The sequence below is a fragment of the Gracilinanus agilis genome, chromosome 1 (assembly GCF_016433145.1).
Source record: "Gracilinanus agilis isolate LMUSP501 chromosome 1, AgileGrace, whole genome shotgun sequence".
Classification (NCBI taxonomy): domain Eukaryota; kingdom Metazoa; phylum Chordata; class Mammalia; order Didelphimorphia; family Didelphidae; genus Gracilinanus; species Gracilinanus agilis.
Genome location: NC_058130.1, coordinates 716692424 through 716715968, shown reverse-complemented (window position 1 = coordinate 716715968; position 23545 = coordinate 716692424). Strand labels below are relative to the sequence as shown.

General features: G+C 40.0%; 1 protein-coding gene across 1 annotated transcript in view; it reads left to right on the top strand.

Moving 5' to 3' along the window:
- The first annotated feature begins 18838 nt into the window (after positions 1-18838).
- Positions 18839-23545, top strand: part of CHAF1A (chromatin assembly factor 1 subunit A) — a 62726-nt gene continuing 58019 nt past the window's right edge. Inside the window, exons 1-2 of the mRNA XM_044658495.1 lie at positions 18839-19076; positions 21895-21945. Of these exons, the coding sequence (XP_044514430.1) occupies positions 18839-19076; positions 21895-21945 (289 nt within the window). The remainder of the gene's footprint in view (positions 19077-21894; positions 21946-23545) is intronic.

The window sequence follows — 23545 nt, the reverse complement described above, 5'->3', positions numbered from 1 at the left end:
GAGCAACAAAAAAAGAAGTTGCTAAAAGCTGAATAGTCTTTTTGAATCACCCCAAGGCCAATCAGAGAACCTCTTCTGCATCAAATGGACTGGAACCAGTTATAAAATGTCCCTACATATTTAATTCCTTTCAAGGCACTTACTTCCTTGCACATTTCCACGTGGAAAGACACTATTTTGGTGGCCTGGGCATGTGGCAGACCCCTATTACGTGATGATTGCCCTACATTGGTTTAAATGTTTAAATGTTGTCTTAGAGCTAAGCATACTGTTGACAAAACGTAGTATGAGACTCTTGCCTGTCTGATAAGATCTGTTTTAATTGTGTTATGAGACTGAACTGGTGCATTCATATTTTACCTCCATTAGAAGTTAGTGCCATCCCTAGCAGCAATGCAATGAGCCAGGACAATTTACTTATGGTAAAGAACACTACCCACATTCAGAGGAAGAACTGCAGGAGAGGAAACACAGAAGAAAAACAACTGCTTGAACACATGGGTTGATACGGATATGATTGGAGATGTAGACTCTTAATGACCACCCTAGAAGAATTATCAATAATAAAGAAATAGATCTTGATCAATGACACCGGAAGAAACCAGTGGAAATGTGCATCGGCCACTGGGGGGTGGAGAGGGTGGGAAAAGAGAGAGCAAGAACATGAATCGTGGAACCATGGAAAATTTTTCTAAAAAATTAAAAAAAAATTTTTTTAATTAAAAAAAAAGAAGTTAGTGCCATCCCATCCAGGTGGAAGTATTTCTGGTAAATAAAATAAGGGAGAGGGGAAGAATATGGATTGCAAAATGTCAGGAAATGATTATTATTTTTTAAAACAACTTTTGTCTTAAAATTAATATCATGCATTAGTTCCAAGGCAGAAGAGCAGTAAAGGATAGGCAATGAAATAATGTCTGGGGTCCTGGGGTTCAAATTTGGTCTCATATATTGCCTAGCTGTGTGACCCTGGGCAAGTCACTTAACCCCCATTGCCTAGCCCTTACCACTCTTCTACCTTGGAACCAGTACACAGTATTGATTCTAAGGTAGAAAGTAAGAGTTAAAAAGAAAATTGACATGTAATCTGGGGGAAAAATTTTTTAAAGAACAAACTTAAAAATATTCCCCTATAGTAGGTAGATGGAGAATAAAATGGATGTAGATTAAGTAGGTGGAGATTAAGCCTGAAATTTACTTCAGTTTCTCTGAGCAATCTCACTCCTCTCCCACCAAACACTGGTCACATCTGCAGTGGTCTATTAGAGCCAATGTAATTAGCTGATTTGCTTCCATATATTTTGCTTTCTTGAGGAACCAGAATAGGAAAGCACTTCATTCTCTCTCTCTCTCTCTCTCTCTCTCTCTCTCTCTCTCTCCTCCTCCTCCTCCTCCTCCTCCTCCATGCCACGCTCTGATCATAATTATTCTGAGTGAGTCTAGCCTAAGCTAGCCTGGATTGCTGCCTTCCCATGGTGGAGCAGCTTGCAAGGCTCAATGAAACTATGAGCTATTCCATGCAGGATTACCCAAGATGGACAGATCATAATGCAGAGCTCCGACGAAAGGTGATGACGACTGGAGAAGGAAATGGCAAACCACTCCTATAACTTTGCCCAAAACAACCCCCCCCCCAAAAAAAAACACCCAGGGAAAGTGTTAAGTGGTCCACAGGGTCAGGAAGAGTCAGACGTGACTGAAGGACAACAAAACTGTGCTCCCTCCTGGGTAGGCAGAGCAGAGGCAACTCCTCCAAGTGATATTACTAGAGCCTTATAAGCTGATGTTTAAGGATTCCTTCCCAGCCTTCACAGTTATTGTGATCGTTTCAGGGCAAATGAAGCCCTGGCTGTACAACATGTTCCATTCCTTTACTTTGCATTCTTCACCTATTCCCCTTGCCTCCACGGTGCAGATAATGGACTGGGCTTTGAGGGAGTTATTACTGTTATCTCAATTTCATCTTTTTTATGGGGTTAAGATAGAAATAGTCTTGGGATAAATTGCAATGCTGCTGTTATTTTTTTTTTACATTGAATGTTTTATGGCTTATTGAACAGGTGGCTAAAATAATTGCCTTTTTTTAGGTGAAGAAAATGATCCTCTGCAGTGTAGTGTAGACACTCTGGGCACGTTAGATGACAATTCTACCTATATTCATTTACCTATTTTGTTTTATTAAATACAGTTATATGTTACAATTATAAATTTTTGTTATTTAAACTATAAATATCATGAGATTATGTTTACTTCTCGAAGTGACACACCACTAGAGTTTATGTTCAGTTTTTTTGGTGAATTTTGACACACCAAGCTCAAAAGGTTGCCCATCACTGACCTAGCCCTTACTATTTTCCTGCTTTGGAACTAATACATAGTATTAATTCTAAGATGGAAGATAAAGGTTTATTTTTTTATTTTTATTTTTTTATTTTTATTTTAAACCCTTTAACTTCTGTGTATTGACTTATAGGTGGAAGAGTGGTAAGGGTAGGCAATGGGGGTCAAGTGACTTGCCCAGGGTTACACAGCTGGGAAGTGTCTGAGGCCAGATTTGAACCTAGGACCTCCTGTCTCTAGGCTTGGCTCTCAATCCACTGAGCTACCCAACTGCCCCCAGAAGATAAAGGTTTAAAAAAATTGTTCTTAAGTTTTTAAAGATCAATGTCAGCTTGGCTATTGTGGACAATAGGGTTTTTTTAATTAATTAATTGACTTAATTAATTTAGACTATTTTTCCATGGTTACATGATTCATGTTCCTTCCCTCCCCTTTTTCTTCCTCCCTCCCTTAACCAACGAGCGATTCCACTGGGTTTTACATGTGTCATTGGTCAAGACCTATTTCCATATTATTAGAATTTGTAATAGAGTGATTATTTAGAGTCAACAGCCCCGATCATATCCCCATCGAACCACATGTTTTCTTCTGTGTTTCTACTCCCACAGTTCTCTCTCTCTCTGTGTGGATGGCATTCTTTCTCATAAGTATGGACAATAGTTTGCTCCATAATAATGGTCCAATTGTTGTCTAGTTTGTCTTTTGAACTCTGCAGGCTACTTTGAGTCTCTGTTTTTAATATAGAGATTTGTCACCTACTGGTCTCAGAAAGGCAGTGAGCTTCTGACATGTCATCTACATTGGTCACCAAGTTCAAGTTTCTGGAGTCCAGCACTCAACACAGCATTTGGCTCATAGTAAGCCCCTAACAAATGATCATTTATTTACTTCAAAGCAAACACAAACCAGTACATTAAAAAGATTTGCAATAAAGCATCCCTTTCTTTCTCCATAAATATAGGAAAAACCTCACAAATATACCCATCAGTAGAGGAGATGGTGAGAATGGATAAGGACCGCATGTAAAAGGCTCATCTGTAGGGATATGTGTGGACAGACGGCTCATATGTCATGTCAGTCTCTACACTCTGAGCCCAGAGCCCTTCTCTCTACCTACCAGCTTCTCCCTGCTCCATACCTTAGTGGAACAAAGGAAACAGGAACCAGAACAATGCCTGTTTTATCTCTGTGTCTCCAGGGCCAAGTCTTGCCTTTGTACATCAGTACTGTTGACAAAAAGGAATAAACACCCAGTATTCAGCGTCCTTCCTCTTTTCTAGTCTTCTTTCACCTTCTAGATCACATTCTCTCCCCACTCCCACTCCTGCTTTGTGATCCAGTGGCACTGGCCTCTTTTCTGTTTCTCCAACTACTTCATCTCCCAATGGTGGCCATTTTCTCTGGCTCCCTTCTCATGCCTCCCCCATGTTCTCCCTCCTCATCTCCATTCCCTGCTTCCTTCAAATCCCAACTAAAATCCCACCTTCTTCAGAAAGCCTTTCCCAGTCCCATTTAATTCTAGTGCTTTCCCTCTGTTGATAATTCCAGTTTCTTCTGTATATATCTTATACATAGTTGTTTGAACGTTGTTTCTGGAGAGCAGGGATTTTTTTTAACCCTTACCTTCATCTTAGAATTAATACTGTGTGTTGGTTCCAAGGCAGAAGAGTGGTAAGGGCTAGGCAATGGGGGTTACGTGACTTGGCCAGGGTCACACGGCTGGGAAGTGTCTGAGGTCAGGTTTTAACCCAGGTCCTCCTGCCTCTCTGCCTGGCTCTCATTCCACTAAGCCGAAGCTAGATGTATCCCTGGGATTTAGTACCCTGTCTGGCACAAAGTAGACATTTTAGAAATACTTACTAACTTGTTGAATTTAACAAACTGAAAGCCCTCAGATGCAAGTCTTTCAACCTATCTCCCCATTTTCATCCTAAGGACAATAATTGAAATAATAGAAGTATAATTTTTTGGAGATCTGGAAGTTACCTCATCTGTAAAGTATATCTGGGCAAGATGATCTCCCAGGGACCTTCTGGAGCTAATCTTTTATGACCTCTTTATTTGGCTATGGATTATTTCTCCTGGGTTTCCTTGTCTTCTACTCCTCTCCAATTCTACTTGTCCTTTTGTTCAGTGTTTATCTCAGCACACTAAAAAGCTAGAGCTTTACTTCTCTCTAGCATTCTCACATAATTCCATGCTGCTATTCCTCCTTAGTTCCCAATTAAGACTTCTTTAAAAAATAATGTTTCATTGATGCCTTTTGTTTTTATATTATATTATTTTAAAATATTTTATATTATGGTGGTTCTGGAAACGTCTACCCTTCCATGCTCAGGGGACTGAATCCTCCTTTGTAACCAAGAAAAACAATTAAGTAAAAACAACCAATAGAGAGCCCAGTCTGATAATGTATACAGCGTTCTACCCTAGTAGTCCCCGCCTCACCGCTGAGTCAAGACAAATGTGTTTCATTATCTGCTTTCCAGGATCATGCATGAATTCTTGGTTTTTCATTTATTCAGAGTCTAAGGCTTCTTTTTTCAGTCTGGAGGAGGAAATATGGTGTAAGAATTCTTCTGGCAAGGTTTGGACCAGCTGCCTTGTAAAGGGGCCCCAAATTGCTAAAGATTTCTGGGAGTTTTATTTTTATTTCCCTCCAGGCAGGAAAAGAGAGGAAGCTATCATGGGACCTGAAGTGGAGGGAGGAGTTTTTTTCCTCCAGAGCGGGCAAGTTTTGAAACTCTCTGGAGAGGGACATAAAAGAAGGGAGCTGGAGAGAGCAGAATCAGGACCACCACCTCCAGCAGCAGCAGCAGCAGATGGAGGATGCTTTCCAGTAGAATGATTCTAAGGCCTTGTAATGGCTGGAGCCTTTCCCTTTCCCTGGTTCACTGCTTGGCTTAAGAGAGTCCTGCAGGGAATGATTGAATTATGGCTACTCACAGAAACTGCTGGAACAATGGAGAACACTTTCTCTTTCTCCCTTCTGTTTTATTGACCAATGGGCTGCATGGTTTGCTACTGTTTCATTGCTATCTTAAGTTTTGCTTATTGGGTCATTTGCATTTTAAAAAATAATAAATGGTGTATTAGATAAAGATAATTTAAATTATATCCTTAGTTTTCATTTTGTTAAAGAGTGATGGGAATGACCTGTGGATAATTGATTATGCCAAATTCAACTGGCTGAGAGACCACCCTTCTGGCTTGGAAATCAAAAGATCACTGAAGAAGGCGGGAGATGGTGGTGGGGTTTGGAGCATTTTGTGAATTTTACTAACAATCAGTATTTTTTAGTTCGTTAGCTTTTCAGAGAAAGAAAACCACCTGGAAGTGGGATCTTTGCCTTAGACCAGAGATTCTGAATCATGGATGAATTTCAGGAGGTTGATAAAATTGGATGAGAAAATAAATGACATTTTTTTTCAGTATGTTTGGTTTCCTTTGTAATTCTATGTATTTTATGCATTCAAAAATCTGGACTCTGTTGCAAAAAATGAATAATCACATGTATAACCCAGTGGAATTGCTTGTCAATTCCGGAAGGGGGTAGGTAGGGAAGAGAGAAAGGAGACAATAAGGATCATGTAATATGGAAAAAATCTTTAAATAAAATTTAAAATAATAATAAACATAAATAAAAATATTAATTTGGGGCAGCCAGTTGGCAGAGTGGATAGAGTGCCAGGCCCAGGATCAGGAGGACCTAGGTTCAAATCTGGCCACAGATATTTCCAAACTGTATGACCCTGGACAAGTCACTTAATCCTGATTGCCTAGCCCTTGCTGCTCTTCTGTCTTATAACTGATACTAGCACAGAAGGTAAGGATATGTGTGTGTGTGTGTGTGTGTGTGTATTCATAGGGATATATAAATCTGAAGAGTCCATTGAACTAACATCCAAGCAGATTGGTAGTTGGGTTTTGTTCCACTTTTCAGGGAAAAGGAGGAGAGAGAGAAGGAAAAAGGGAGGGGGAACTTGAAGAGGAATTCCAACCAGAATATAACCTCGTGAATGTAGACAGGGGTGGTCAATTCTTCTTCCTAAGGGAAGGAGGTAAACAAATGTTTCTCACTTAAACTTTTCTGCAGCGACTTTGCTGAATACTGTGATAGACAAAACACCATTTCTACGGCTAAGGCCACCCAAAGCCTCAGCAATGCTGATAACCAGTGCTGAATACTGACATTATTCCTCCTTTTTTAAGGATTTAATTAAATGCCATGCCTTCTCTAATTGGGGAGAACTAGAAAAGACCCCTCTCGGAGCCACTTCCAAGTCAGTGTCCAAAGCTGATTTTATTCTCTTCCTTCTCCAAACTGGCTTCTCTTCCTGATTATATCATTGCTATACTTCCCAGGCTTAAAACTTTGTCATCATCTTTGACCCTGCCTTTTTGATCACTCCTCCCAGAGTCAAATCTGTCAACAAGCCTTGTTTTTTCTTTTCCTCTGTGGACTTGCACTCCTCTTTAAAACAAAACAAAACAAAACAAAACAACAAAAAACCCTTACTTTCTGTCTGTATAGTTGAGAATGGGATACACTTTATCTTCTTCAGGGTTTGGTTGCTGTTGTTAGTAAATCAGTTGATTGCCAGCTAAGCTAAGGTTGAGGCCTTGTAACAGTTTGGCCTGCCTAAAAAAGACTGATTGATACAAAGTTGGAGGCAGCTAGTACAAACAAAAAACTCTATTTAATAAATAAAGTTTAACAGTTTTGAGGAAAGGTGAAGATAGATGAAACACAGTTTTAAGGAGAGTATCCCTGAAGCTAAAAGGAGTCTACCTTGTCCCACTCCCACTTATCCTTGTGGGTTCCCCCCTGGCCTACTCTGATCTCCTTAAACTATTCTAATACCTAAATTCTATTTTAAATAAACCTATTTCTAAAAATTAATATTCTTATACATAAATCTTAAATTACTGCCTCCAAGTAAAATTCAGTTCAGTTCTTCAACTGTCAGCCTAGCCAAGTTTTCGGCCTAGTTAGGTTAGGCCTCGATAGGCCTCAGAAAACTGCCTCTAACCTCCAGAAATATAAAAGAGATCTTTCTTCTTCTGTTGGCCGTCTTTGTTCAGCAACTCTCCAACTTGCACTTTCTCTCCTATCTAAGCTGTAACTCTGGGGTTTAGCTGGGTAATTGAGTGGATTGAGAGCCAGGCCTAGAGATGGGAGGTCCTAGGTTCAAATCTGGCCTCAGACACTTCCCATCTGTGTGACCCTGGGCAAGTCACCTGACCCCCATTGCCTAGCCCTTACCACTCTTCTGCCTTGGAACCAATTTTTTAAATAATAATTTTATAAATAATAATAATTTGACTCAAAATGAACACTGTAATACAAATATCAATAATATGGAAATTGGTCTTGATCAATGACACATGTAAAACCCAATGGAACTGTGTGGGTCATGGGAGTGGGGAGGGAGAAGGGGAAGGATAGAACATGAATCCTATAACCACGGAGTTATGTTATAAATTAAAAAATTAAATAAAAATTCAAATTCAGTTTTCTTCCTACTGCTGATCTTTCTCTAGTCTCTCTCCCCTCTCTTCTAAGCTATGTACCAATCCCAGACTAATTTTCCTAAAATATCCTTCATATTAGTTATTGTACTCCTCTGCTCAAGAATCCATGTGGGATACCTAAAGATGTAAATGTATAGGTGTGTGTTTGTATACCATGGAAAATCTATGTATATGTGTGTATATATGCATAGTATATATGTATACTGTATATTTTTACTATTACTATAGTATAATTACTATAATACTATATACTACACTATTATACTATGTGCTATTATGTATTATATTATTACTATAGTAAAATTTGATTATATAACTATATAAGCCTCTATAGATACTGTTTCTTCCTTTCATCTGTGGATGTCTATAGATGTAAGATAGATATAGATATCTGTATAGTATTGTAAGGAATTAAATATTATGGTTAGACTAAATATATGAGATTTTTAAGATAATACTGTGGTTGCTGATTTTAAAATTAATACAGCCCAAGTCAAAATGACTTTTAGCAGCTTTTATTTACAAAGAGGCAGAACAAGTGAAAGTAGAGAAATGTGAAAGAGAGTAGAGTAAAAAGTCTACCTTATCACCCTAAATGTTGCTCTGGTCCCTGGCTCAACCCACACAGCCTCCTCCAAGAAGGGGAGGCCTCTCTGGAACTAATCTCTCCAGAAGCCAGGAAAGGAAGATCAGCTTTTCACTCACCAAGCTGAAGCTCCAAAGGGAGAAGATCCAGGAGCAGTCTTACCAGAAGCAGTCCAAAAACCAGAGTCCCAGGTCCAAGTGAAGCCAAAGACCGAAGTCCCAAGGTGAAGTCTCGAAGGAGAAGATCCTCCAACCTGAAAAATCAGGACAAAGACCTCTTGCACAAGAAGTTCATAATCTTTTATAATCCTTTTTTTACATCACTTCCTGTCCCTTCCTCCACTTTACAGGGACTAATTGCAGTCTTTAAATTTACTTAGCACTGCCTACAGGGTGTTCAGTTGCTTCTGGAGTTGTCACCTGTGTAAATGGAATTAGTTTATCCTCATTCATCATTTAGACTCTAGCCATAAGAATTAATGTCACCCCACCCAACTTAAAATTAAGTGGGGAGGGGAAGGTCTGTTACCCACATGTGACAATAAGTAACAAATCAAAAACAAGGGACTGCCCTTTGGGCAGTCCAAAACAGTTTTGAAGCTGCCATTTGTCCACTTGAAATTGGAGGTGGATGCAGGAAGTGACGAAAGATGTTATCTTTTAAATATGATGGTAACTTCCTGTGGAGAGTAGTTGGCGCTTTGAACTTGCAGAAGGATCTCTAGAGAGACCTCAGACTGCTTCCCTCTGAATTGTCACATGGGTAAGTTAGGCTGACTTCCTTTCTCCTCCATTGGCATTTCTTGAGGCTCTACCCTCAAGGAGGCCTATCTTGCCTCTCTTATTAGAGGAGGCCTTGTGGCTAGAAGTCTTGTTTAATTAACCTCCGTGCTCTTCTGCTGGGGCCTCTAAATTCTTACCTGGTCTAGACTTCTAGTCCAGGCCAGAGTTTCTCTCTCTCAAATTCCCTACCTTCAACCTTCCTTATTGTAAATAAACTTCCATAAAAGTCATCCCTACTTGGGTCTATTTTAATTTGAAATCATGTTAATCCGATTTCTGGTGACCATACCTTAAATATCTAGTTTTAACTCTTACACACCCACTTTAGTCAGTGGCTTGAGGACCTCCCCTACATAGTGTTAAGTAGGAGTGTTCAAACTTTGGTTGATTAAATTTAAAAGTAGGCAAGGGGGGAGTCAATCTCATCTTCACAGTATATTGTCTATTTTTTTTCCTTGGGAAAAAAATACGGTTAGAACAGGTGATGGATTCAACCATTTCAGCAGGGCTGAAGTACTAAGGTCCTCCAGTCCAACCCCCATTGGATCAAGAATCCCCTTTACAATATCTCCTAAAAGTCATCATCCACCATTCTGCTGTTTGAGGGGAAACCCAATCTCTACTGAGATCTTCATTCCATCTTGAGATATCTCCAAGTCTCAAAGTTTTTCCTGATATCCAACCTGATATATACTATATAGGTATCTATAGATTCTGGTATAGATATAGATATAATAGTATATTAGAGATGAATTGAGGAAGCTAGGTGATTCAGTGGATAGAGCACTGGGCCTATAGTCAGGAAGAACTGAGTTCAAGTATGGTGCAGAATACTACCTGTGTGATCTTGGGCAAATTACTTAAATTCTTCCCCCACCCCCTGCATTTTAATTTCTAGTAACTAGTAATAATTCTAAGTCAGAAAGACAAGGACAAGGCAATTAAGATGAAGTGATTTGCCCAGGATCACACAGCTAGGTGAGGCTAGATTTGATCCTAGAACCCTTTGACTCCAGGCCTGGTACTCTATCTACTGTGCTACCTAACTACCCCTCTATCACTTAAACTCTTAACCACCTATAAGAATTAAGAGAGCCAGACACCAATGTTAGAGGGGAGAGAGAGAGAGTCTATGAGGTGAGACTCTTCTGGCTCTCCCCTTCCACCAAATATACCCTCAGGGAGACTTTGAGGGGGTGTCACCCTGAAACTGGGTGACCTGGATGGTTGTGCCGCCCCACAGAAGTTGGGGACAAGGCTTCTCTATAAGAATAGGTATTGGGTACCACAATCCGATTCTGAATGAGGGTGGGATTCACTCAAGCCTCCCCCATGGTCAGTCAACTTCACAGTGGGTGATCTGGCTCCAAGATGGAGGCAGCCAGACAAAGCTGTGATTTCCCTCCCCCTCGTTGTCTCTCAGGCACTCTGGAATGCTATCTGACTAATGAATGGCTTTTATTAATCACAATTCAGGAACTGAGGAAAGGGGTGAAGGGCAGAGGGATTTGGGGTGCCCTCTTCTCTATTCCTTTGGAGTCTGTCTCCCTCCTTGTCCCTTCTTCCTCTGTTTCTATTTCAATTTCAATTTCAATTTCTATTTCAATTTCAATTTCTATTTTTATCCTTTCCTATAATTGTAAGTTTGACCAGAAAGGGTCTCTCAGCAAGGTTGGGTAATAGGGGAAGGAGCCCAAGAGATTGCTCCAAAATGGAGTCCAGACACTTAGCTAACTCTATAATTGAAGTCTTGATGGGTGAGAAGTGATGGGATGCCTTTGATCAGGGAATCGGGGTATCAATGTCCAAAGAAAGATCCTTAGGAAGCCCTCAGAACTGGATTCGAGCTGGGATGTTCTCCTCTTCTCTCTCTCAGTTTTCCACCGGCAGTTCCTCCTTCTCCTTCTCCTTCCTCTGGACCCTCCCAGAATCCTCCTCTGGTCTCAACTGTCAGTAACTGTCACCAACGGCCTTCTTCTGGCTCTTTTTATCCCATCCCCCATCCTTACACACCTCAATTTCCGCAATTGTAAAATGGGATTATAATAGCATATACCTACCAAGGTTGTGGTAAGGATCAAATAAGATAATATTTGTAAAGTGCTTAGTGGAGTGCCTAATGGTAGGTGCTATATAAATTCTTTGTTTATTTTGAATTTTTTAAAATATTTAATTTTTAAAATATTTTTTCATGGTTATATGATTCATATTCTCTCTCTCCCCTCTTCTCCCCTCCCCCTTCCAGAGCTGACAATTCCACTGGGTTATACACTCAAAACCTATTTCCATGTTATTCATTTTTGTAAAAGAGCAATCTTTTAAAACCAAAACTCAAAATCATATACCCATATAAACAAGTGATATATCATGTTTTTCTTCTGCATTTCTACTCCCACAGGTGAATAGCATTCTTTCTCATAAGTCCCTCAGGATTGTCCTAAATCATTGTATTGCTATTAGTAGCAAAATCTATTACATTTGATTGTCCCACAACGTTTCAGTTACTGTGTATAATGTTCTCCTGGTTCTGCTTATTTCACATTGCATCAGTTCATGTAGGTCCTTCCAGTTCTTAAAGAAGTCAATTGATTCACCATTCCTTATGGTGCTATATAAATTCTAGAAAATATTATATTAACCTTAGAGTGGAGGCACCAAGATTAGAACAAAGAACAGGACTTCATAGATATGAAACAATTTATGATTGGTTAAAAGAGTTCCCTCTTCTGAATTGGCAAAATCAAAATGATTGGTTACAGAGATGAGACACAGGGGGCAATATAATCAGTAAGGTAGAAAGTGGGTCTTTAGCTGAGACTTGAAGAAATAGATTAGTTCTGTATCATCTTTTAGTTGACATCATTTACAATCCTATAATTTATCCATGTCATGATTTTTTGTCTTTGAACTGAATTCAGAAATTCAGCTGGCCTGTAATGAGTGAAGTTTAGAAATCTAGTTCTCCTGTGAATCATTGTTCTATTCTTTCTTCAAGGAAATCTGTTATTCTTGAGGGATACAGATGGACACCAGGCTGTAATATCTGGTCTAGTATCTTTATACCATCAAGCTTTGCTTCAAGGATGTCTGGTTTGTTATCCAAAGAAGTCTGGCAAACAATGAACATTTCTTAGTCATGGGAAGTAAGGAGGGGGTTGTTGCTAGCCTTTCATTCCTAATTTCCAACCAGTTGTATTGCCCCCTGTGCCTCATCTCTGTTACCAATCATTTTGATTTTGCCAATTCAGAAGAGGGAGCTTTTTTAACCAATCATAAATTGTTTCTTACTTATGAAGTCCTGTTTTTTGTTCTTTATTTCCCCAAGCTATAAAAGAGATCTATTTCCTACAATCAGGGTCTCAGCTTTGCTGAGGAAACTGAGATCCTATTTACTGGCAAATTCACACTTTATAATAAATTAATCATGCTCAGGATTTTGTGCCTTGGTTTACTGTATTTTGACTATAACACAGTTTAACATTATTTTTAACTATAACAGTTTATTTTGACTGTAAAATTTAGAGTGTACCTTATTTTTTTACTGTAATCGGGAGTTGGAGATGAGGAGAAAGAGAATTCCAGGTATGGAGGATAGCCAATGAAAATGTCCAGAATTAGAAAATGAAGTATTGTATGCAGAGAATAGAAGGGAGGCCAGTGTTACTAGATCACAGAGAACATAGGAGAAAGGTATAAAACTGGAAAGGTTGGGAAAAGGTTATAAAGTATTTTAAAAGTCCAAAAGAGGATTTTATATTTAATCTTGGAGGTCACTTGGAATCACTGGAGTTGACTGAATGAAGAGTGACATAGTCATATTTATGTTTCAGGAAAATGAATTTGATAAGTGAGTCAAGAATGGACTGGAGCATAGGGAAAGACTTGAATCAGGGAGACCAAGTCAGCAGGTTCTGATAATAGCCTGTGCAAGTAAGTACTTGAGGCCCTGCACCAAGACAGTGTCAGTATCAGAGGAGAAAAAGGGATAGAGTATACAAGAAATGTTATGAACATAGAAATTACAGGACTATGCAATTGAATGGATATAGGGTGGATGAGAGATAATGAAGGATCAAAGTTGACACCTAGGTCACTAGCCTGACTGACTAGGGGATGGTAGTATCTTTGGTACTAATCAAGAATTTAGGAAGAATGTTTTTTGTGGGGTAAGAAAATGAGTTCAGTTTTGTTCATATTGAGTGTAAGCTGTTGTTTGGACATCCAGGTTAAGCTGTCCAATAGGTAGTTGGAGGTGTAAGGCTAGAGGTCAATCTGCCAATTTACTTTACTGGCTCATTATGCCCCTACCCTAGAGTGCTAGGGAAAATATCTTTAATAAAGCTTAAGTATGGCTAATATCTAGGGTCTTCTTTAGAGAAGAGTTCTTCTAGGAAGGTAGTAAGGCACTAATTTTGACTACTGGATTGTCCATAAAATCATAAAGCTAGGAGTGGCTTTAGGGTCCATCCAATTTAACAGAGAAAGAAACAGAATCAGAAGAAAAAATAATTTTTATCAGGTCCATACAACTAAAACACATTAGATCAAAGACACAAACCTCAATCATGTCATAGATTTAGAGCTGAGAGGGATTTTAGAGGTTATCTGTAGCCCAAACTCTCTGTAACCTTTTTAAACTCTGAGGATTCTCATCCTAATTCATCTTTATACTGATGACTCAGGTCGCCAGAGTGAGCTTATATCTCTCAGTGAGGATTCTAGTGTATACCAGAGATGCTTTTTCCTAATACTGTTGGCTTGAACCCCATTCTAGTATGTTGTCCCTCAAAACCATCAGCAATGATTAATTAGTGCCTCAGTTTAACTTGACTAATTAACATTGGTTAGATTTTACTAAGGTGTATTTACAAAAAAAATGGAGCAAGAACAGAAGTACAAACATTTACCCCAACCCTGGGAGCACACTTTGCCCTATACCACTTTGGTCCCTGGGGAGAATGGGTTCAAACCTAAAGCAGTTGGTGGTGGTAGTTGCTGTCTTCAAAGAGGACCAAAATATGATGTGTTAGATTATGGCTAATTAGACCAATACAAGTCAAGATGACTGGTGATGGCTTAGGGTATAGTGGATGCCCACAGCATCTTTGATATCTGCCAAAATTCTAAACATTTCATAGCACCTGCTTCAGCTGCCTTCATGGTGGTTGGAACAAATTGTTCACATTTGCTCATTCAGCTAGGGGGATGTCTTCACATATTCAGGAATGACATCCTTCTAAATCACTGACAGGTTTAAGACCTGTCAGTTATCTTCAACCTGGTTTAGCATGTCTGCTAAGATGGTTTTACTGGGGTGTGACTGATGTTAATGTTACAGCTTTTTGGAAGTTGGAAGTTTTGGAGAATTGAATGAAAAGTAAATACCAAAGGAGGAAAGCAGCCCTCAAAAAAGGGCTCTATAGCCCTCAAGCCAGAGGTAATAGTCTTCCCTGAAAACTCTGTATACCCCCAAGATGTTATTACATAATGTTTGTCCACCAAGTTCACTTCCAAATGCAACCTATCTGAAAGGGTGGATAAACCTGCATCTGCAACTGTTGGGCTGCATCAAGTAGGTCAGTCAGTCTTCAAGTGTTCATGTCACCTGTACTAAGCCTCCTGGAAGTTTTTGAGTTTTTGACTTCCTGTTCCTTTTCTTTCTTTCTTCTTTTGCTTCTTTTGACTTCCAGCTCCTGGAGTTATGGCACTCACTATTCTAACCTTTGGAAGCTTTCAAGGTTGTTACCATCACCAGTATTCCTTCATTTAGAAATAGAAAGAACAGATATAACAGAGACAGAAACAACTGGATGATGTGCTCATGGGACACATGATAGTGGTCCCAGTGAGGTCACCAATGGTTTACATTAGTCCTTGCCTCTTGTAAAAAGGAATTCTTAATCCCTTTCTCTAATTTAAGTGAGGACCTAGAGGTCCTTTTACCATAAAGATATGTAGGGATTGACCAGCCCACAGTGAAAGGAAGTAGAAACCAGAAAGTCAGGAAGTAAGGTAAGGAGGGGATATAAAAGAGGGCCAGCATCAGTTGGTTGGGGGAGTCAGTTGCTGACAGTTAGGTGCTGGGAGTTGTGGGTAAATTGGCTGCTGGAAGTGTGTTGGGTTGGTGGTTGGCATTTAGTTGCTGGAATATAAAGGGCAAACCTGAGCTTATTGAGAGGGCTTTAGCCTTTAGAGGGCTTTTTGGCTTTTGGTTTGGGGGGTTAGGGTTTTTTTTCTTTCTTGAACTTTTTGGGAGGTGGTTGGTCTTCTTTGACAGACCTAATTGGGGTTGGATTAAACACTAATTGGATTGGTTTTGTTTGGGTGGATTGGGTTGGAACTTTGTGGAGTGGTTGTTAGTGGTAGTTATAGGCAGTAATAGGTAAATATAGGCAGTTTTAAATAGTAATTATAGGCAGTTATAGATAGTTATAGGATAGCTAGTTAGGTATTGGGAAATTTATTTCTTTACCTCTTTCCTATATTTTCTTCCTTTACTATATTCATTTTACTATATTCTTTTGCTATCTCTATTTTAACAAAACTAAATTGTTAAAAGTTGCTCTCTTATTTTGTCAGTTTCCTAATTTAATCCTTACACTTTTCAAGGGAATATGCTAGGCAGGAAAGTAGAAGAGACCAAGACCCACTTTGGCCTGTTATTGAGTTTTGAACATAATCCCATTTTGGCTTCACATTCATCAATAATCTAGTTCTTCATCATATGTTAGTAGATCAGAAATAGTTACAGAATGTTTGAGCATGCTCCAAATTAGGGAACAATGACCTCTTCCTTTACATGTCATCATGCTTTTGTGGAAGCATGCTCCTCAAGCTCTTCATGTGTGCTGGCAGCAAAGGCAGAACACACTGAAGATGCTTTTGGGATGGAGCTCCATCGACCAAGTCCTGTTCCACCTACATTTTACAGGCAAGGAACCTAAGGTGGAGGAAAAGACTTGCCTAAGGCCACACAGCAAGTAAATGAAAATTTCTGCTTATACAACCCTTTACATTAAATTAAATTTTCAGAGTGTGCTACTTTTGGGAAGATAGTGTGTTCTGGTGTTTGTGGAGCACACCACTAACCCTTTAACTGATAAGATGTCGGCAGTGCTTATGGCCTTTACGATAAAGCAGGAACTCGACTTAACTCAGTTAATATTTATTCAGCACCCAATCATGTAGGACTTTAGATGAGGGAAAGGAGACACAAAAACAAACCAGGTCCTGACCTCAAGGAGCTAATTTTCTACTTGGGACATACAACAAGTATAAAGATAAGGCAATATAAAGAGAGGAAGTAAGATAAAGAAGGAATTTAAGTAGAAAATGGTATCAGAATGGAGCCTTGAAGAATAAGAAGGGTTACAAGAGGCAGAGGTTAGGAGGGAGGGTGTTCCAAGCATGTGGGACAGTCTATGTAAAAGTCTCAAAGTGGGAGATGAAAGATCCAGTTCAAGGATCATTCACTCTTCCTGGAATGTAGAGCACATGAAAAGAAGTAATGGGAAACAAGTCCAGGCAAGTATGTTGGAGGCAGAATATGGAAAGTTTTATATGCCAGGCTGGTGAAGAGATAATGTACAAATATATACAAAAAACAAGCTATATACCAGAAAAATAGGGGTAATATACCAGGTCAATAGGAAACCTCACTGGATTGTTGATCAAATGAGATAGTATTTGTGAAGCCCTTACTACAGTTCCTGATGCTTAATAAATAGCTATTTCCTTCCTTAAGAAGAATGGCTGCATTGATAGGCAATAAGTTCTCCATCCCTAGAGATCTTTGAGCCAAAGCTGGTGAGTGACCTGAAAGAGGCAATAAATTCAGTAATTCGGATTCCTGCAGAGTGATAGGTTGGAGTAGAAGTCCTTTGAGCTTCTTTTCAACTTTGAAATTTCATGATAGCCCATGTTCTTTTGAATCCTGGCCTGGGACCTCGACATCCCATAGGTCTGATTTGATTCATTAGGCATTTATTAAACACCCTACTAAGTGCTAAGCACTGTGCCAGAGGAATTGTTGTTGTAAAGTCATAAGGGAGACTCTGTTTCTCCATTTGGGGATTTCGTTGGTAGAGATACAGCAGTGATTTGCCATTTCCTTCTCCAGCTCATTTTACATCTGTAGAAATTGAAGCAAACAGGGTTAAGTGACTTCACAGCTTGTGTTCTGAGGCCAAATTTGAACTATCTTCCTGACTCTAGGACCTGAGTCTAGCCATTTCACCATGTAGCTACTCCTGTGCTAGGGAGATACAAAGACAAAAATAAGCCAGTTCCTGCCTAAGGGAGCTTTCTGTAGAGTGGATGAGTTTAGGGGTGGATGGGAGTGGACATACACAAAGACATAGTTAAGTCCAAATTATGTAGATTCAGTAATTTTAAGGCTGAGGGAGGAGTGATTGACACTTGAGCTAAAGTGAGACTCTGTGGGAGAAAACTTATGCAAAGACATGGAGATGGGAAGTGGCATACCATAGCATTGACTATGTCAATTTAACTGGAACAATAGAATACATTGGCCCGAATAATGTGAAAATGATCTGGGAAGATAGGTTGGAGTCAGATGGTGAAGGGTTTTAAATGCCAAACAACTGAGATTTAATTTATCTGAGGGTGCAGTGGGGAGAGGGCTGGACTTGGAGTTGTCAAATTAGTTGTGGGGTCATTTTCAGTCATATCCTACTCTTCCTAACCCTCTTTGGGGTTTTCTTGGCAAAGATGCTGGAGTGGTTTGCCATTTCCTTCTCCAGATCATTTTATAGATGAGGAAACTGAGGCAAACAGGGTGAAATTACTCACTCAGCCACATTTCTATACTATTATGACGCTACATTTGAACTAAGGACTTTCTGACTCCAAGCCCCAAATTCTATCCACTGCACCACCTAGCTGTCCAAAGAGTCAGGAAAACTTTCATACAAATTCAATTTGACACTAGTTAGATGTCTGAGCTTGGTAACGTCGCATAACATACATCTGTCTCAGTTTCCTCATCAATAAAATGAGGATAATAGTAGCATCTATTTCCCAGGGATGCTGTGAAGGCAAAATGAGATAATATTTGTAAAGCGTCTTGCAAATCGTAAAGCATTATATAAATACTAGCTATTATAAATGATAGGGAGTCCCTGGAAGAACTGCGCTGTAGAAAGAACGGCAGGGCAAAATAATGCAAGGCCCAGCGTCAGAGTTCTAGACTATCTTCTATGAGAGTCTCACTGCAGAACTGCAGCCACCGCGGCACATCGCACTAGTGGCATCAAGACGTGAAGGAAGATCCAGTTTCACTCGAGGAACGCCCGCCCCTTCTCCAAGCTATCCAATCCCGAAGCCTAGTTCTCACGTTGACGTTTCCTTCACCCAATTACTGTACACGTCCTGCGGGCTTCGAGCCAGCTGGCGGATGATTTATCAAGCGGTGGAAGAAAGAAAGAGCTCTCCGCCCTCCCTTCAGGAATGTCAATAGGCCGGAGGAAGAACTCGATCTCGCGAGGTTGCCTCTTCCACGTCCCGCCTCCCGGTTCCCTCCCCGAGGGCCCCTGGGCGGATCACGTGGCAGTCTCTCGCCCTATCAGTGGGTCGCATGGCAGGGTCGCCGAGGTTCCCGCCAAATACGAGCCGCGGCGGCTGGAGCAGCGGCGCCGGTGGGCGGGCGGGAGGGAGGGCGAGCAGTAGCCGCCGCGCGGGCCCCGCTTCACCGCCGCTGTGTCGCCACCGCCGCCGCCTGAGGGGAGCCCGCGTTCGCGCCTGTGCCACCGCTGCCGGGGCGATGCTGGAGGAACCCGAGAACCCGGCGCTCGGCCTGAGGGGGGTGGTGACAGGTACGAGGGCGGCGGCGGAGGCGCCGCGCGGGCTGTGGGGGAGCGGCGAATGGGGAGCGGGGCGCGGGGCGAGAGCTCTACCCAGGGCCTTGGGGGGGAGGGGTCCGGGGCCGGAGAGAGATGGGGTCTGAAACTCTCCAGCGAGCACCCTTGGAGGCAGAGCTGGGAGCTTTAGGGACCTCTTGGGCCAATCCCCTCCTGGTTTACAAGTGGGGAAACTGAGTTTCAGAGAGCAGAAGCGGGAAAGGCAGGATGGCGATGATAGGAGTTGACACTTAGAACCTTAAAGTTTACGTACATTATTTATTCGCCATTGAGCCTCAGAACCACATTCTTGGCTGTTGTTACCTTCATTTTACAGATGAGACCACTGAGGCTTGGAGAGGCAGAATGACCTGTCCAGGGTCTCCCAGCTTGTGAGCGTCCGAATTGGGATTCCAACCCAGGTCTATTGACTCTAGGTTCAGCATCTGAGCCACACTGCTTCTAGGTCAGATCTGGAAGACCATTTAATCCAACAGTCTCAATTTACAAAGGCGTAAGCCGAGGTTCACTGAGTAAGATTCTTGGAAGGAACTTGAGAAATAAGCTAGTCCGATATCTTCATTCAAGAGGGGAAGAAATTGGACCAATTAGGTGAAGTTACTTATAGGATGAAGACAGGATATGAAGCAGGGATTTAGAGATCATTTAGCCCAGCAGTTATGAAAGTGTCTTCTGGGAATTCTTGAAAGGATCTGGATCCCCAGTACTCTTTCAGGGGGTCTGGGAGGTGAAAAACTGTTTTCATAATACTTATATTTTAATTTCCAAAATGGTAAATATTAATAGTTATAGCCCACATAAAAGCTCTACGGGTGGTCTTCAATGATTTTTAAGAGTGTAAAGTGGTCTTTAGACCATAAATTTTTTTTTAAATCCTTCTCTTTTGTCTTAGAATCCATACTGTGAATTGGTTCCAAGGCAGAGGAGTGGTAAGGGTTAGGCAGGGGGCCTTAAGTGGCTTGCCAGAGCCACACAGTTTAGAAGTATGAGGTCATATTTGAACTCAGGACCTCTTGTCTCTTAAGCTTTGCTCTCAATCCACTGAGCCGCCTACCTGCTTCCTTAGATAAAAAATATTGAGAACTGAAAATCTAGTCCAATAGCATTATTTTAATGAGGAGACAGATTCAGTAATATTGCATATCAGTTTTCCTCCTGGATTATAAACTCCTTGAGGACATGGTCTTTCTCTTGTCCAGGGCTTATCTGTATACATTTTTTGGGGAGAAGGTGGAAAGAAGTTGATTTCACCAACTGGCCATTCCCTTGTAACTTGTAGTCTTGGAGAGTGGCTTGGGGCACTCAAAGGTTCAGTGACTTGCCCAGAATAACATACCTGGTTTATGTTAAAAGCATCTCTTGAACCCACTTACCTGACTGCAAGGCTGGCCTAGTATTCACTGCTGCTCTATGAAGTAATAAATAGGTGGCAGTAAAGAATTCCTTGCTTCATTTACCTACTGTCTCCTGAGACAGCCAATATATAGCAATTCAGGTAAATTATTTCATTTGGGTCTCATAGCAACTCTGTGGGATAAATATTATCCCCATTTTATAGATGAGAGAATAGGCTTAGAAAAGTTACTGAAGCCTTATTTGAACCCAGTAGTCTTTGCCATTACATTTTTGATATTCAGTGGAATTGCTGACATTCTACAAAAGCCAACTGGTACAGTTCTTTGTCTGTTGTGAGTGTTGGGAAGGAAGACATGTTGAATGGTGAGATGCCTGAAAATTTCATATCTAGAGAAAAGCAGAAAAATTCTATTGATGGTGTTAGTATCATGCCAGATTGAGCCTCATTCATTATGCATTGATACCTTCTTCATTCCCTTCAGACACCCTGAAAGAGGAGGTTTGAAAGAGGATGTACCTTCTGTGGGTATCCTTTTATCACTTAGCCTTGGAAAAGGGGTTTTGTTTTGATTACATAGACAGCCATTTGGCTTGCTGAATATTGTAAAAGGCTCCATCTAATTTGTTGTTTTGTTTTGCTTTAGCAAGAGTGCATTTATTTTTCTGCTTTTGTGTTCAGAATGTAATGTCAGTTGTCCATTGACATTGTTCTGAAACTCCTTGGAAACCACATAACTTTATGCCTTTTAACAATAAAGAATAGATTTTAAAGATTTTGTCAGAGGAGACTGACAGTTCCGTTTGGAATGATTTATTTAGGGTTAACTTTGAGAATGAACATTTTTCTAGAGATTTTTCATATTTAGTTCAGTAGATTCCTTCATCAAAATCCTTTTTAGCAAGAAACTTAGCACAGAACAGATATCTGTTATTCTCATGGCATTCTGGGAAACGGGATGCCTTCTATTTTTCAGATGTGAGGGGTTGAGACTGAGGCTCAGGGAATTTTTTTTCCCCAGAAAAATTAAAGATTATATAACGTATATTTTCCCCCATTTTAGCTGTATCACATTGATGTACTACATTATCAAAATATTATAGAAGTCATCTTAAATATTCACATCTCCTTGTCTAATTCCTACCTGTTCTTCTAGGTGGAGTTCAAGTTCCACCCCTTCCCTGAAGTTTTCTTGAATTTACAATATGTACAATAACAATCTTACTTGCTCCTTTTTTTGAAGCACATTTTTCTGTACCACTAATTTGGTAATTATGTTTTGCCTTGAGGTCAGGAATTTAGAAAACTTTGTATCACTTGCAGTTGCACCATACCTTATTATATACATGAGATGCTTGGTAAATATTTGCTGATTAATTAAATGTTTATTCACTTATTTTTTGATTCCTTTATTTACAGCCATGGAGTGCAAAGACAGACCAGCTTTTCCAACCAAGAAATTAGTACAAGGTAAAGTATTAGGATGGCATGAGGAATCAAGTTTGAATCTTTTCCTGATTAATTATTACACTTTATTCCTCTCCATGGACTCCGTTAATCAGTTACCCCGGCCAGCTTCTTGTTCCTTGTTCATAATACTTTCATATTCTCATTCTTGCATGGAATACTTTTCCATCTCCTCTGTCTCTTAATCTTCCTGCCCTCCTCAGTTGCTAGAACCTTCCCATCTGCTCTGTATATTTGAATATTGTCTCCCTCATTAGAACGTGAGCTTCTTGAGGGTAGGGATAGTACACTTGCCTTTCATACTAAGTACTTATTAATAAATGCCTATTGACTTAAGTACAAAACTTGGTTATTTTTTGAAGAATTTGAGTTGTCATGACTAAATTGTTTTGAGTATACCATATTTATTGAGAGACTGCATCTGTAGTGCACTAGAAAATGATTTCATAAAGATTGTTAGAAAAACCCAACATTTTAAGATGAAAATTATTCCAAAAATGTTTCCTGAAAATGTGAGATAAAATTAGATTGTGCTAGTTTTATCCTTATTTTTACAAAATGAGAAAACTGAAAATTGAGATTAAGTGATTTATCTCACCACAGTCAGAGCTAGTAAGTATCAAGGCTTGGGACTCTGATTATACCTTCTGAGTCCAGTACTGTCTCCCTTATATCTCACTCCTAGTTTCCATAGCAGCCAGATTATGTTCAAGGGCTTTCTTTAAAGAGTAAAATTTATGTGGTAAATGAATGTGGAATATGAAGATTATACTCTTACACATGTCTTCAACTATCTGGACAGTCTCAAAATTTTTTTGGAACTCTCCAATAATCTAGTTAAAGGGTTGTCAGCATTCTTTTTGACAAGCTTTGATGGTAAACTAGTATGAAAAAAATTATTGCTTTTTTCCCTTCACTTTCTCTTCCCCTTTCTTAAGCTTGATAAGGTCAGTAGTTTTAAAGGCTATAATACATACACACACACACACACACTTTAAACTCTTGCCTTCTGTCTTAGAATCCATACTAAGTAGAGTGGTAAAGGGTAGGCAATTGGGGTTAAGTGACTTGCCCAGAGTCACACAGTTAGGAAATGTCTGAGCCCAGGACTTCCCATCTCCAGATATAGCTCTCTATCCCCTGATAACCCTAGCTGTTCCAAGGCTGTAACATATTAAGTGATAGTAAAGTTAAATGCACACAGCTTGGCATTTTAAAACATTCATCATTTGACACCAACCTATCTTTTCAGACTTTCTTTTATAATCCTTCATATACTCTATGATCTCTCTTAGTTTATTTGCTGTGGCCTAGAATGCTAACTACCCTCACTTCTGTTTCCCCAAATCTTTAACTTCAGGATTCAATTTAGGTGCCGTCTTCTATAGGAAGGAAAGTCTTTGTTTATCCCCCCTGTTGTACTTTTCCTCTTTAGATCGCCTTGCATTCATTTCTCAGTTATATGCTCCCAATAGAACATAAGTATTTAACAGTGCCTGTTCTACTAGATATTTTGAGAAATGTTTGTTGAGTTGAGTCTTGCTTTTTTTTGACTCTTCATATCTTTTTTTTTAAAACTCTTACCTTCTACCTTAGAATCAAT